This window comes from Chiloscyllium punctatum, chromosome 13 (assembly GCF_047496795.1).
Source record: "Chiloscyllium punctatum isolate Juve2018m chromosome 13, sChiPun1.3, whole genome shotgun sequence".
Lineage (NCBI taxonomy): Eukaryota > Metazoa > Chordata > Chondrichthyes > Orectolobiformes > Hemiscylliidae > Chiloscyllium > Chiloscyllium punctatum.
In genome coordinates, this window is record NC_092751.1 from 90,239,178 (window position 1) to 90,253,599 (window position 14,422).

The 14,422-nt window shown below is 41.6% G+C and overlaps 1 protein-coding gene across 1 annotated transcript in view; it reads left to right on the forward strand.

Annotated features, from left to right (window-relative positions):
* Nucleotides 1–14,422, forward strand: part of wdfy4 (WDFY family member 4) — a 312,072-nt gene that overhangs the window by 121,987 nt on the left and 175,663 nt on the right. The window contains exons 34-39 of the mRNA XM_072583190.1: nucleotides 2,231–2,407; nucleotides 4,483–4,609; nucleotides 5,058–5,215; nucleotides 9,914–10,152; nucleotides 12,708–12,823; nucleotides 13,802–13,993. Of these exons, the coding sequence (XP_072439291.1) occupies nucleotides 2,231–2,407; nucleotides 4,483–4,609; nucleotides 5,058–5,215; nucleotides 9,914–10,152; nucleotides 12,708–12,823; nucleotides 13,802–13,993 (1,009 nt within the window). The remainder of the gene's footprint in view (nucleotides 1–2,230; nucleotides 2,408–4,482; nucleotides 4,610–5,057; nucleotides 5,216–9,913; nucleotides 10,153–12,707; nucleotides 12,824–13,801; nucleotides 13,994–14,422) is intronic.

Genomic DNA, 14,422 nt, shown 5'->3' on the forward strand with positions numbered 1-14,422 from the left:
TTTTCATGCAGAGGGTGGTACATGTATGGAATGAGCTGCCAGATGATGTGGTGGAGACTGGTACATTTGCAAGATTTAAGAGGCATTTGGATGGGTATATGAATAGGAAGGGTTTGGAGGGATATGGGCTGGGTGCTGGCAGGTGGGACTAGATTGGGTTGGGATATCTGGTCGGCATGAACGGGTTGGACTGAAGGGTCCATTTCTGTGCTGTACATCTCTATGACTCTAAGTGTTTTACGCTCATTCAGATCATTTCACTGACCAGTGATTGTGAATCATCATGGATCGTGTACTGTGAATGATTAGTGACAACATTCTCATTTAGAGCCTTGGACTTTAGGGTTATGACTTAGGATAAGCCCCACTTGAGTTCCCAAAGTCTTATTAAAATCAAGGGCTCCAAGGTGGACTTTAGAAAGAACTAAATCCCCTTGTTTTGAATGAATAGAACGACCCCTGTCACACTTTGGGGCCAACTTTACATTTAGCTGTGTAGTTGAGATAGAATGTATTGATTTGCCTGTCAGTAAAATACCCATCTGAATCCTTCATTTCATTGATTTTCAGTAGAAAGTAAATTGATTATGTTGTCTACTGGGCAGGAATCTCTCACACCCATGTTCCATTACCCTCAATTATTTAGTTACATCTTGTTCTCGATTATATTTTTGGGTTTGCTGTGGTTTTCCCTTAAGCCGAAAGTTGGCTGGTTATAAACATATCGTTTTGCTTTTGACCCAGAAAAGATAGATTTTGTTCTGCTCTTGACAGCAATTTCAGAAAAATAAAACTCGAACTTCCATTGTCTCAACTTATTTCAAAATGAGCCTGTTACCAGTTATTGAGTTGTAGAGTCATAGAGATGTTCAGTACAGAAACAGATCCTTCAGTCCAACTCGTCCATGCTGACCAGACATCCTAAACAAAATCTAGTCCTATTTATTGTCAGCATTTGGTCCATATCCCTCTAAAACCCTTCCTATTTATATAGCCATCCAGATACCTTTTAAATGCTGTAATTGTACCAGCCTCCATCACTTCCTCTGGCAGCTCGTTCCATACAAGCACCACCTCTCCATGAAAATGTTGCCCCCTTAAATCCCTTTTATATCCTTCTCCTCTCACCTTAAACCTATATCCCCTAGTTCTGGACTCCCCTATCACTGGGAAAAGACCTCATCTGTTTACCCTATCCATGCCCTTCATGATTTTATAAACCTCTATAAGATCACCTCTAAGCCTCCGATGCTCCAGGGTGAATAGCCCTTGTCTATTCAGCCACCCCCAATAGCTCAAACCTTGCAAACCTGGCAATATCCTTGTAAATCGTTTCTTCACTCTTTCAACTTTCACATCATCCTTCCCAAAGCAGAAAGACCCAAAATTGAATGCAGTATTCCAAAAGTGGCCTAATCAATGTCCTGTACAGCCGCAACGTGACCTCCCAATTCCTATACTCAGTGCACTGAATAATAAAGGAAAGCATACCAAATGCCGCCTTCACTATCCTATCTACCTGCGACTCCACTTTCAAGGAGCTATGAACCTGCCCTGCAAGGTCTCTTTGTTCAGCAACACTTCCCAGGGCCTTACCATTCAGTGCATATGTTGTTATAGTATTTGCTGAGACATACCCAGTTTTAAGTCAGATTTAAAATGTCGGTAAATATTCATGAGGAGAGAGGGTGCTACAACAAAGTGAGCTTTGTTCTCGAGAATTCCCCTTTTGCTGTGTTTGTCCTGTACCTGTGTATCCATCATACCAGCACTCTCGTCTCTGAGTCACAAGGTTCTCGGTTCAAGACCTACTTGAGAAATTGAATGTAAAATTCAATGTTAACTCTCCCATGCTGTACTGAAGGAGTCCAGAATACCATTCTTCAGAGGTGATTCTAATGCAAGTTCCCGCAAACCTTTCCCTGCTCCCCACAGATATAAAAGGTCTTTTACCTCGACCTTTCAAGTTGATGTAAAAGAACCCATTCCATGATTTCAAAGAGGTTCAGAAGTTATCCATGGATTCTGGTCCCAATTGACATCTCAAAAATGGAGCATCTGGTCATCATCATCTTATGTGCGAATTGACTGCTACCTTTGTATTCTATATTATGACAGGAGCTACCCTTCAGGAATCCTTCATTGTCAATGAGACACTTTGAGACATCCGGTGGTTGTGAAAAGCACTGTTTCAATGGAAGTCTTTGTTCTCTTTTTCCATGTTTTCTAGCCTGATGGTGGAATCATGCCGCAAGAAAGTCTAACTTCAACACCTGGTCCCCAGCCTCAATTGTCAATGCACCCAGCGAGAAAGCAAGTTTCCGATTTTATACGCATCCTCCTTTTGTACAGCTTTATGAACATACCCGCCAACAAGCAGTTACATCCTATTGAGATTCTAGTCGAGGTCAGTTTCATTCAAATGTTACATTGAAAAGACAACTCAAGCTGTTACATTCCTGTTTCATATGCTGTTGTATTTCAGTTTGGACCTCAACACATTTGGCAGGAAATGACTGCTCACTATATTAACTAAGATGTTCAACGAAGTCTGATGATATCCATTTACATTTCTTCTAAAATTTTATTTCAAGAAACCAAGAAATGAGAAGCTACTTATAAGTTGAAACAAGAGTCATTATAAGCATCAATGACCTGCACAGAAATGCTATTGGGCTTGAAGTATATTTAGTTTAATATTAGAAATAAGTAAGCCAAGTTTCTTTTAGTTAACAAAGTAAAACCAATTTGTTACAATCAAAACTTATTCAGGTAAGGATGCAAAGATTATTAACAAAAGGTTTAGACTGTACAAATATATGTAAATGTCCTTCTTGATAACTAACACACGCACGCTAAATTCTGGGTAAGTGTAAAATTGTGCAGAGAGATGTCTTAAAACTTTGGCCAATTGATAATTAAGCTCAGAAGAAAATGAATTATTGGTGCTTTTCCATCAGTATTGATCTGTTGTGGCCTATGTTGTTTTGCACCTAAAAGCTATTGAAACTGGAGTGTTTTCCTGAATCAGTTATGGCTGACTGAAGTCTCTATTCTGGAGACTTCAAAATTTTGAATTCTTCACCACCACCAATGATATCGGGCAAAGTAGTGGTCTTTCAGCTCTCTCACTTTGAGAGAAGTTTTGGAGAAAGAGAGAGAGGGGGCAAAGGGCGGTTCTCATCCTGCAAGTTGTTGACTCTCCGGTTCAATATTCAGGAGCATTTCCACCCACAGACTGGATCATGTGACCTCTACCTGGAAGTATTGGAGACTGAATAAATGACTCCAGCCAAAAGTCCATCTCTTGGAAATGCAACATTGGCACACATAAAAGTCAGTGTCATTTTCTTTTCCCCAAAAAGTGACCTTTTCAAAATTTCATGATATAAATGAGTCTAGTCAGTGCTATTATAAATTAAAATTTGCATCTCACATCTTTGTAATACAGTCAGGTGGGAATAGATTATCAAGTGTCATTAGTTGAGGGCCAACACAAAGGAGGGATTTGGAAATGAGGAATTGCTCAGGCTAAGCACCAATTATGGACCCACTGTTCCTCATCTGGAAAATTCACGGTAGGAGTAGGACTTGTCTTTCTTAAGCTTACCCATTGTTCAATGAATTGAATGTTTCTCTTTTACAACCAGTAACTTATTTGTGCCCTATTTCCATACCCATAGAATGGATAGAATCCCTACAGTGTGGAAACAGGCACTTCAGCCCAACAAGACCCTCCAAAGAGTCAACCATCTAGACCCATTCCCTTACCCTGTTATCCTATATTTACCCCTGGTTAATGATTTACCCTACACATACCTGAACATTGTGGGCAATTTAGCATAGCCAATTCAGCTACTCTACACATCTTTGGATTGTGGGAGAATGTCCATGCAGACAATGGGAGAAAGTGCAAACTTCAAACAGATAGTCACCCGAGGCTGAAATCAAACTCCGGTCCCTGGCGCTGTGAGGCAGCAGTGCTATACCTGAGCCACCGTGCCGACCTTGCATGGTGTTTTAGTGATGATCGTTTTATGAATACTCCCTCGGACACAAGACCGGTTTATACTCAGTTTGATTAGGCGCTGTTAAGAGTTCTCTCCTAGACAGTGGCCAGGAGTATTGTCCAGATCTCCACACATCTCCCAGGGCTAAGGTGTTATCTGTGGCAGAATGGGAACAACATAACCCTTTCCATTCATGCAAGTAGGCCGACCCGAGTGCTGCTCTGAAAACAAATGTAGCTCACTGAGTTTATAACAGCCTGGAAATAGCAGAGTAAATACTTGTAAATTAGTTAATGCGTCCATTAATGTAATAAAAGAATGTGTTAAGAGAATGTTAAACAATTGCCTGTCATTAGCACTAACAGTGCATTACAGTAGCATTGTGAAAAACAAATGCATAAACTTGTATCAGTGTAATTATGCATTGGATGTAACTTCTATATTTATCAGTGTACGTTTTCTTTTCCTGCAGGTGTCACCAGAGAGAGCTACTGGTGAACAGAAGAAGAGTTTCCAAACTGAGATCCTACTTTTCGTCATGGGCATATTTCACATTATCAGTGAGGAGCAAACAGTAATGAAGGCTTTGGTCAGAGAAGGTCAGTCACACATCATTCTCATGCTTGGGACAAGTTGCCCAACAAAAGCAAACCTTTGGTGTCCAACACTTTGCTGTCTGTATCCTATTTTGTACCAAGTTCTATTTTGTGGGTGCCTCAGTGCTCACTGAACTACATTATTTCCTGGTCTGAGCAATTTCTCATCTCATTATTGTTTCCCAATCCCCCCTCCTCCTCCTCTCCTCTCTCTCTCTCTTCCCCCACCCCCCACCAAACCCTCACCCCTCCCTATGCCTGCAATATTCTTCAGATCTTAAAACCCCCCGAGAAACGTGTAATTCGGCTCTTCATCGATTCAGATTTCATAGACTGCAGCAATTTGTAATGACGGTGCCTCCAATGGTCTAGATTGTAAGCTTTCAAAGTCTGCAAAACCCCCTTCCTCTCTCCATCACTGCTCCTTTTGTTTCCCTCCCTTGTTAATTAGGTCAGAAAGCTACATGCAAGGCCACTGAGGGGAACTTGGCTATGATGTTTGAAAATATCACTTACTTCAGCCAAACATTTGTTGACAAGCTGTATGCTCGAATGTTTGATGTGAACCCTGAGAAGATTCTTCGTTTCTTAACTGAGCAGATTTGTACTGTGAGTAACTTTATCCCCTTCTCCAAATCAAGGAGCTTTGCCTTTGCAGAGTGAATTGGAAAGTGTGGTGCTGGAAAAGCACAGCAGGCCAGCCAGCATCCGAGGAGCAGGAGAGTAGACATTTCAGGCATAAGATCTTATGTCTGAAATGTCGCCTCTCCTGTTCCTTGGATGCTGCCTGACTCCCTGTTGTGCTTTTCCAGTACCACACTTTTCAATTCTGATCTGCAGTCCTCACTATGCCTTTTTTTCAGAGTGAATTGCATAATTTAAATCAATAGCTCTCCAGAGTGGAAAGTAAGCAGTCTTAACTGATGACCAGAAGTGGAAGAAATATTTTTAATAACCATTATTGCATTTTAAACAAGCATACCTACACTGAAATAAGATTTCCCCCCCAAATTAAAATGGTTTACCTCTGTATCTCTATCAGAATAATTCTATAACTAGCTTTCAAAAAAATTTGTCTTACTCTATTCTGTTTTATACTTCAGTCTATCTTCTTGACCAAAATGAACCAGGAAGCACTTGTAAATGTAAAACTAATGCAACCAAACAAATTGAGGAAATAGCACTAGAAAAGTATGCACCAGAAACCTGATTTATGCCCTGTAACTGCAATATTTTCAAGTTCTTTTTCCCTGTGTAGTTTAAGTATGAATCACACTGATCAGTACAGCAGAAGAAAACGCAGTCGGAAGTCACATGATATCTGGTTATCGTCCAACAGGATTATTTGAAATCACAAGCTTTCGGAGCGCTGTTCCGTCATCAGGGGAAGTCACTTCACTTGACAATGGAGCACCATTCAAAAAGCTTGTGATTTCAAATAAACCTGTTGGACTATAACCTGGTGTCGTGTGACTTCTGACTTTGTCCACTCCAGTCCAACCCCGGCATCTCCACATCATGAAAGAAAAAACTCAGTAGCATCTAAATTCTGATTTGATAACTTCTGTGGAAACTCCTAAGCACTTTAAGAGCTTGAAACTCTGAGTTCTTTTCTGAATCACAGACTATAGCCATTTGGCATCAGTTTCTACTTGATTCAGCATGACAGAATGAATTGCTACCCTGTTCTATATAAATGCATGGTGCTGTTACAGTATTTATTTAAACCTACTCCCTTGATTTCCCTCTCAATTCCTATTAAATAAACATTAACTAATCAGGAACCAGGTCACTTACAAGCCTCTAAAACTCCCACTTATCAAAGCTTCCCTCTGCTTTTAGTAACTTAACTTCCCAGTAATTCAGTCAGTGGCTTATTGCTGCCACTTGCTACAGCTTTAAATGGGAGTCTGTGTTTAAAGGACAGAGAATTTGTACTTATATGGCACCCTATTCAATCCACAGGACATCACAGTCAGTGGCTTGAAGTGCAATTACTTTTATGTAGATAAATGCACTACTGTAAGAAATAGAAAATATATAATTGATTTTTTTTTTGTCAGTGATAATTGAAGAAGGAACATTGAACAAGACAATCAGGACAACTTTAGGCTTTTTTAAATATCTAGTTAAATAGGCAGGTTAGCACTCAGCATAATGTTTCATCAATACAATGAGAATTCCCACAATGAGGCAATCCTTTGATTTTGTAATGGACTGGGGCTAATTTCAAAAATCCTCTGACTCAGAGTGCAGTCAACTGAGCTAACGTGTTTTTTTTTAAATTTAGCTCTCTACTTGCTCTACAGCTTTATGATTGGATCAACTTCTTTGGGCCTGATTTGCATTTCATGAGTAGATTCAACTGATAATAATTCACAAGTGGTCAACATACGAAGCCAACATGGAGTGGCTCAGTGGTTAGCACTGTTGCCTCTCAGCGCCAGGGACCTGGGTTTGAACCCAGCCTCTGGCAACTGTCTGTGTGGAGTTTGCACATTCTCCCCGTGTCTGCATGGGTCTTCTCCGGGTGCTCCGGTTTCCTCCCACAGTCCAAAGATGTGCAGGTTAGGTGAATTGGTCATGCTAAATTACCCATAGTGTTGAGGGATATGTAGGTTAGGTGCATTAGTTGGGGAAATGTAGAGTAATAAGGTAGGGGAATAGGTCTGGATGGGATACTCTTAAGAGGGTCGGTGTGGATTTGTTGGGCCTAGTGTGTGCAATAGATGAATGGGAGTGGGGATGGAGGTGATAAGTCAGAGGGGAGGGTGGAGTGGATAGGTGGGAAGGGAGATTGGCAGGTAGGACAGGTCATGAGGACAGTACTGAGCTGGAAGATTGGAACTGGGTTAAGGTGGGGGGAAGGGAAATGAGGAAACTATTCACCTATTGTACTCTTTGCTATCTTCTCCCCAGCTTCCCCCCCCATTTATCTCTCCACCTTGGAGGCTACCTGCCTCTATTCATGATGAAGGGCTTTTGCCCAAAAGCGTTGATTTTCCTGCTCCTTGGATGCTGCCTGACCTGCTGCGCTTTTCCAGCACCACTCTGATCTAAACTCTGGTTTCCAGCATCTGCAGGCCTCACTTTTGCCTCGTTGGGCCTAATGGCCTGTTTCTACACTGTTGGGATTCTATGAATCTTTGCAACATCAAAAATGGAGGAACCAGAGACCAGTGTTCGTTCCACTACAAATTGTTTGGCAAATTCTCGACTGGTTTCCCTTTTAAATTACCACCCAGTTCCTCTTTGAATTTACTGTTTCCCTTCGCTTCCACTGTCTCCTGCAAAATCACCAATTAAAATATAGATTGTAGAGCCGCTACAGTGTGGGAACAGGCCATTCAGACACTCAAGTCCATACTGACCCACTGAAGAAATCCCACCCCACTACCATATCCATGGCCAATCCACTTGACTTGCACACCTTTGGACTGTGGGAGGATACCGGAGCACCTGGAGGAAACCCATACAGACGGTCGCCCAAGGGTGGAATTGAACCCAGGTCCCTGGCGCTGTGAGGCAGCAGTGCTACCCACTGAGCAACCCTAAGACAGTTAACTCTGAAGTGCTTAAAGTACTTAAATTCTCTCTCGTTGAGTATTAGTCTGTAGAATTTATAATTTTGTTATAAGGGTTCTATTTAGTCTTGTCCTATTATAATTGACAACACCCCAATGAAATTTTCTTTAAAAGTTTGTTTTTCCAGTTTAAGTATTTCCAATTTCCAAAGATCATCTTCAGCATCAAATCCAAAGTATTAGTTCCTCTGGGTTGAACTCTCCCAGGATTAAAAACAGGGATGATTCAAATGATGTTTTCCCACTTGCTGAGAACCTGCATTTTCCCATGGCAATGTCATCAGTGCGGTGTAAATCAGATCATTGTTTGTAATGTGTGCTTCTACTGTATGGTGAAAGACAGTAAAGTTAACAAGGTGTATTAATTTAAACAAGAGATGCTTTGTTGTGTATTTGTCCTTGGTGGTTTAATCAAGGGTAATTAATCCATATTTACAAAATCTGTATATTGAGAAATCCAGTCAAATGAGCATTCTAAAGGAAAGCTGCTCTCTGGTATCAAGACACCATAACATATAATTTTCGTAACAAATATGTTTCGATTGAGTTATACACAAGAGTTTAATGTGCAACACCGAAGCATTGGTACGGTGGTAATTTATTGCTTTGGATTAAGAATTGGTTAGCTGACAGGAAACAGAGAATAGGATATATGGTTTTTTTTCAGAATGGAAAGGGATACCTAGTCAAGTACACAGGGATCAGTCGCTTGGTCCCAGCAATTCAGAATACAAACCAATGATTTAGATGAGGGAATTTAATATGTGAAGGTTTGCTGACAACTCAAAACTGGGAGGTGTTATGAGTGGTGACGAGGAAGTAAAAAGGCTTCAACATGATTTGAATGCATGGGTCATCATAATATGATAAATATGAAGTTAGCCATTTTGGCAGGAAGTACAGAATGGTAGAGTATCACATAAATGGCGGTCGACTGAAAAATGTTGTGTCCAAATGGATCTGGGTGTCTTTATTTATCATTCATTGGAAGTAAGTAGTTAGGAAGGCAACTGGCATATTGGCAAGAGAGATTGAGGGCAGGCGCAGGAATACCTCACTGCAGCTGGTGCAAAGCCCTGGTGAGATTGTAGCTGGAGTATTGAATGCAGGTTTGGTCTCCTTCTTTAAGAAGAGATATACTTGCCATACAGAGAATTGAACAAATGCTCATGAGTCTGATTCCTGGGATGGCAGATCATTCCTATGAAGAGAGATTGGGTCCACTGGGCCTATATTCTCTGGAGTTTCAAAGACTGAAGGGGCCTCTCATTGAAACATATAAAATTCTATTGGGCTGCGTGGACTAAAAGGAGGGCTGGGTGATCTAAAACAAGGGATCACGGTCCCTGGATATGGGGCAGATAATTCTGGACTAAGAGGAGGAGAATTTTTTTCACTCAGAAGGTGGCTATCCTTTACTGCATGTGGTGGTGGAGGCCAAGTTACTGAATATACTGAAGGAAGAAATAGATTTCAGGACACTAAAAGCGTATTGGGAGAAAGTGGGGATATGGTGGGAGATAAGGATTAGTCACAATGTTATAGAATGGTAGGGCAGCCTCAGTGGATCAAATGCTGCCATTTTTTATGTCCCTATTAGCATAACCATAAAATATTCCCTACAGGGAGCTATTATACACGCTATTGCCTTTGTATTTCTCTCCCCAATTTACTGTTGACCCTGTATCTGATTACGCTCTTGAATTTTCCTTCTTTCTCCCAGGTAATGGAGCAAGCCTATTCTCAGAAGGATCACGTTATGAGCAACCTTTACACCAGTTTGAACAGAGCCATTCTATATTGTCTGTCAAGGCCAAGGCAGTCTCCTTCTGACCTACTGATCTTGCTGAACACTCTTAGGTTCCTACAAGAACAATGGGACATCATTTTTGCAACATATAACTCCAGCTTAACTTTTACCATTTGTCTCATTCATTGCCTTTGTCAGATAAAAGCTGGAAGGTACAAAATCAATCAAATATCTCCACAGTTATAAGTATCCCTTCAAGGGGAAAACTCTGCTTGATTTAAATGCAACTTGTAACTTCATTTTGAGATACAGGAGAAAGTTGTATATATAATTGCCTTATTGTTGATGCCCTTATTCTTAATAGGTTACTTTGAACTGTAGTGGCTTTTCAATTTTATTTAGCAAATTCAACAAGTTAGCACATGGAAGATGACCTGAATGGCAGGTTGTTCTGTCCTTCGGTGGTCTCAGTTAAGGCTGAAAGTTTGTCCAGGATGACATCTTTGTCGTCTTCATGGAATTGCTTCACGGAATGTTCAAACTGGATTTTCCCCAGTTGGGGTCTTAATCCCAAGTCGGCCACATTTCTGGGTTAGGGTCATGGTAAGGGTGGTAGTGGGGCATTGATTGTGGTCAGAGCCAAAAAGTGTGGCACTGGAAAATCGACATTTTGGGTATTCCTGATGAAGGGCTTATGCCCGAAACATTGACTCTCCTGGTCCTCGGATGCTGCCTGACCTGCCATGCTTTTACAGCGCCACACTTTTTGACTGTGATCTCCAGCATCTGCAGTCCTTACTTTCTCCCATTAATTGTGGTCAGCCCATTAATGGTGACAGGAGGAGTTGTAAAAGACCATCATGATAACGCCATTGGTGTAGGGGTATCCCTCCTGATCTGGTGGTCTTTGGCCCAATTACTCTGTTGGCTCTGTGAGTGAAGGGAGTTACAGAAGAAAACCCATAATGTGTTAAATGCATTGCTATAGTGAAGACACACCATAGGCTCATGTTTTGGGATCCGTTAGCTCAATCAGCTGGTTCCCAATGCAGAGTGATGCCAACAGCGTGGGTTTCACTCCTGCACTGGCTGATGTTACCGTTAAGTTTCCACCTTCTCAACTTCCTCCCTTGACTGAGGCATGGTGACCTCAAGGTTAAACCACCATCTGTCTTTTCTCTCTCTATCTTTCTCTCTCTATATCTCTCTCTCTCTCTCTATCTCTTCTCTCCCCCCTTCCTCCCTATCTCTATCGATCTATCTGTCTCGCTGTCTCTCTATCTATCTATCCTCTTGCTTTCTATCTATAGCTATCACTCGTTCTCTATCTATCTATAGCTATCAGTCGTTCTCTATCTATCTATAGCTATCACTCTCTCTCTCTCTCTATCTATCCCTTCTCTCTCTATCTATCCCTTCTCTTTCTATCTATCGATTTATCTATCTGTCCCCTCTCTATCTATCTATTTCTCTATCTATAGCTGTCTCTCACGCTCTCTCTCTCTAATGAAAGAGATGTCAATGATCCGGTGGGACTATGGTGACTGTACAATGTTTTAGCGACTGGTCCATCTCTTGCAAGCGGTTGTAATCAGTCATCACTCATCTTGCTAGGAGAAAGTGGGTACTGCAGATGCTGGAGATCAGAGTCGAGAATGTGGTGCTGGAAAAGCACAGTCGGTCAGGCAGCGTCCGAGGAGCAGGAGAATCGACATTGTGGATTCCTGATGAAGGGTTTATCCCCAAAACGCCTCCTGCTCCTCTGATGCTGCCTGACCTGCTGTGCTTTTCCAGCACCACAGTCATCACTCATCCTGCCTCTGTTGAAAGCAGAGGTGACTGGGTTTGAGGCGTGTTGGCTCTCCTGTTTCAGATTTTCAAAATTCTAACTTCCTAAACATCATTTTTCAAAGGGCTGCATGGTGGCTTAGTGGTTAGCACTTCTGCCTCACAGCGCCAGGAACCTCACCTAGCCTTGGGTGACAGTCTGTGTGGAGCTTGCACATTCTCCCCATGTCTGTGTGGGTTTCCTCCAGCTGCTCTTGTTTCCGCCTACAATCCAAAGATGTGTTGGTTAGGTGGCTTGATGCTGTGTTAAATTACCCATAGTATTCAGGGATGAATAGGTTAGGTGCATTAGTTAAGGGTAAATATAGAATAATAGAGTAGGGGTCTGAATGGGTTACTTTTTGGAGGGAGTGAGGACTGCAGATGCTGGAGATCAGAGCTTTTTGGAGGGTCAGTATTGACTTGTTGGGCTAAAAGGCCTGTTTCCACACTGTAGGGATTCTATCTGATTCAGATCTATTGTTTTGCTTTTTTCGGGTGGGTCTTTGGTTAAAATTAGCATCAGGGTATTACAAACCAGTCCAATATTTTCAGTATCTGGAGAGGAGGAATGTGCAGGTGATTGGGAAGAGAGGAAGCGAAGGGGAGGACACATATTGCTCCTTAGGAGGGCTAGCATAGTCACAGTAGGTTGAATGGCCTTTTCCTCTGTGATGATTATACTATTCTATAAAACTAGCTCTCAGAAACAGGCTGAGAACGGTCAGACTTTAGTAATGGAGTATTTCTGCCTTTGACTTTGCACACATTCTTGTTCAGATGAGCTGCAAATATTCAACATGTGATTTGAACCAAACAGATGTCACTTGTGCAGCATGCTATGTTGAAAATGACCCCAATACCTAATTCGTGTCTGTTGCAACTACCAGATATTGACTCCGGTATATTTTCAAATTGTTACAACTGTGCCATTTCATAGCTACCCTGATGGATTTGGAGTGGGGACAAGCAACAAAAAAGCCTCTTGGATTTTACAGTCAGCATCCAACAGTGAAGATTATGATGGATCCTTTGAAGCAATGCATGCTGAAGAAGGTAATAATGACCTCTTCCAGGGTTCAAGGGGAAAACAAGTTCAGTTATTAATAGTATTAGTTTGAATCATAGAATCCCTATAGTATGGAAGCATTGAGTCCACACTGACCTCTGAAGAGCATCCCCCTCAGACTCATTCCCCTCCCCCTGTATTTACAGGACAGTAAGGAAGAGTTTACAGATACTAATAGTGATACTGAGCAGAAACTAATAGCCAAGTTCCATACTCATGAAGATGGCCTCAGCTGTGATCTTGGATTCATATCACGCTACATGTGACTCTACCACACTTCTCCATCTGTAAAATCTTTCTTCCTGTCCTGGTTTGACACCATCACTTTGATAACTTGTTATGATCTCTCTACCTTAATTAGTTTGTACAGCTTTGGATTATTTATTACTTTGGTTAGACCCTTGGCGTGCAATTCTTATGTTGACTGTGTTATTCCAGACATTTAGTTTGTCTCCAGCACCACTTTATTTTTAATTTTTTTTGTAATTATCTCTTTGCATCATTTAATTGGATTATAGGTTATCCCTTTGCTTGTTATCCAGCTATTGACACTTTACTCCCACCGTCTGACACCCTCAGTCACCTGCAGAGACTTATTATTTGACAGTCCGCTCACACCAGTTGTATGATCTTTTGATCTCTCTGCCTATAAACTGTGTCTGTGTGCTCTTCACTTCATCTGACAAAGGTGAAAACTTGTGATTTCAAATGAACCTGTTGGACTATAACCTGGTGTCGTGTGACTTCTGACTTGGTACAAGAAGTGTGTTACTTTGGGAATTCATATCTAGGGGACCAATGTCTCTCATACTCCATGCTTCATAGATTTTCACACCAATTCCCAATACCCTAAATCATAGTTTTGCATTTAGTTGACCTTGCAATGGGGAGTAAAGTATGTCTGTTGCAATGTGTAATACACAAGTGTTTTGTGATTGGAATTTCTGATGTCTCTTTTTTGGAAGCTCAAAAGGAATTAATGGATTCAGTCAACTGGGTGTGGAATCATCTCATGTTGCAGAGAAGACAGTTTCTGGAGGACATCTACAAGATTGACCTCTCAGTGAAACAGAAATCAAATGAGACTGTCGTGGACTTCTCTGAGGTCTCGCCATTGTGGGAGGAGTCTGCAACCAAGGCCTGGCATCAATATATAGGTTTGTATACTGAAGACTCCTCAGTGACTCCTCAGATACTGAAGCAGTCCATGTCCAACTGCAATAAGATCTGGATAATATCCAGGCTTGAGCTGACCAGTGTCAAGTAACAATTATGTCTCACAAATGTCAGGTTATGACCATCACCAGTAAGAGACAATCTAACCAATACCTGTTGACATTTGATGGTGTTACCATCACTGAATCCCCCACTGTCAACATCCTGGCAGTTATCATTGACCAGAAACTCAACTGGACCCACCACATAAACACAGTGACTACAAGAGCAGGTCAGAGGCAAGGAATAATGTGGCGAGTAACACACCTCCTGACCCCCTAAAGCCTGTCCACCATCTACAAGACACAAGTCATGATTGTGATGGAATGTTCCCCACTTGCCCCAGATGAGTACAGCCCCAACAACACACA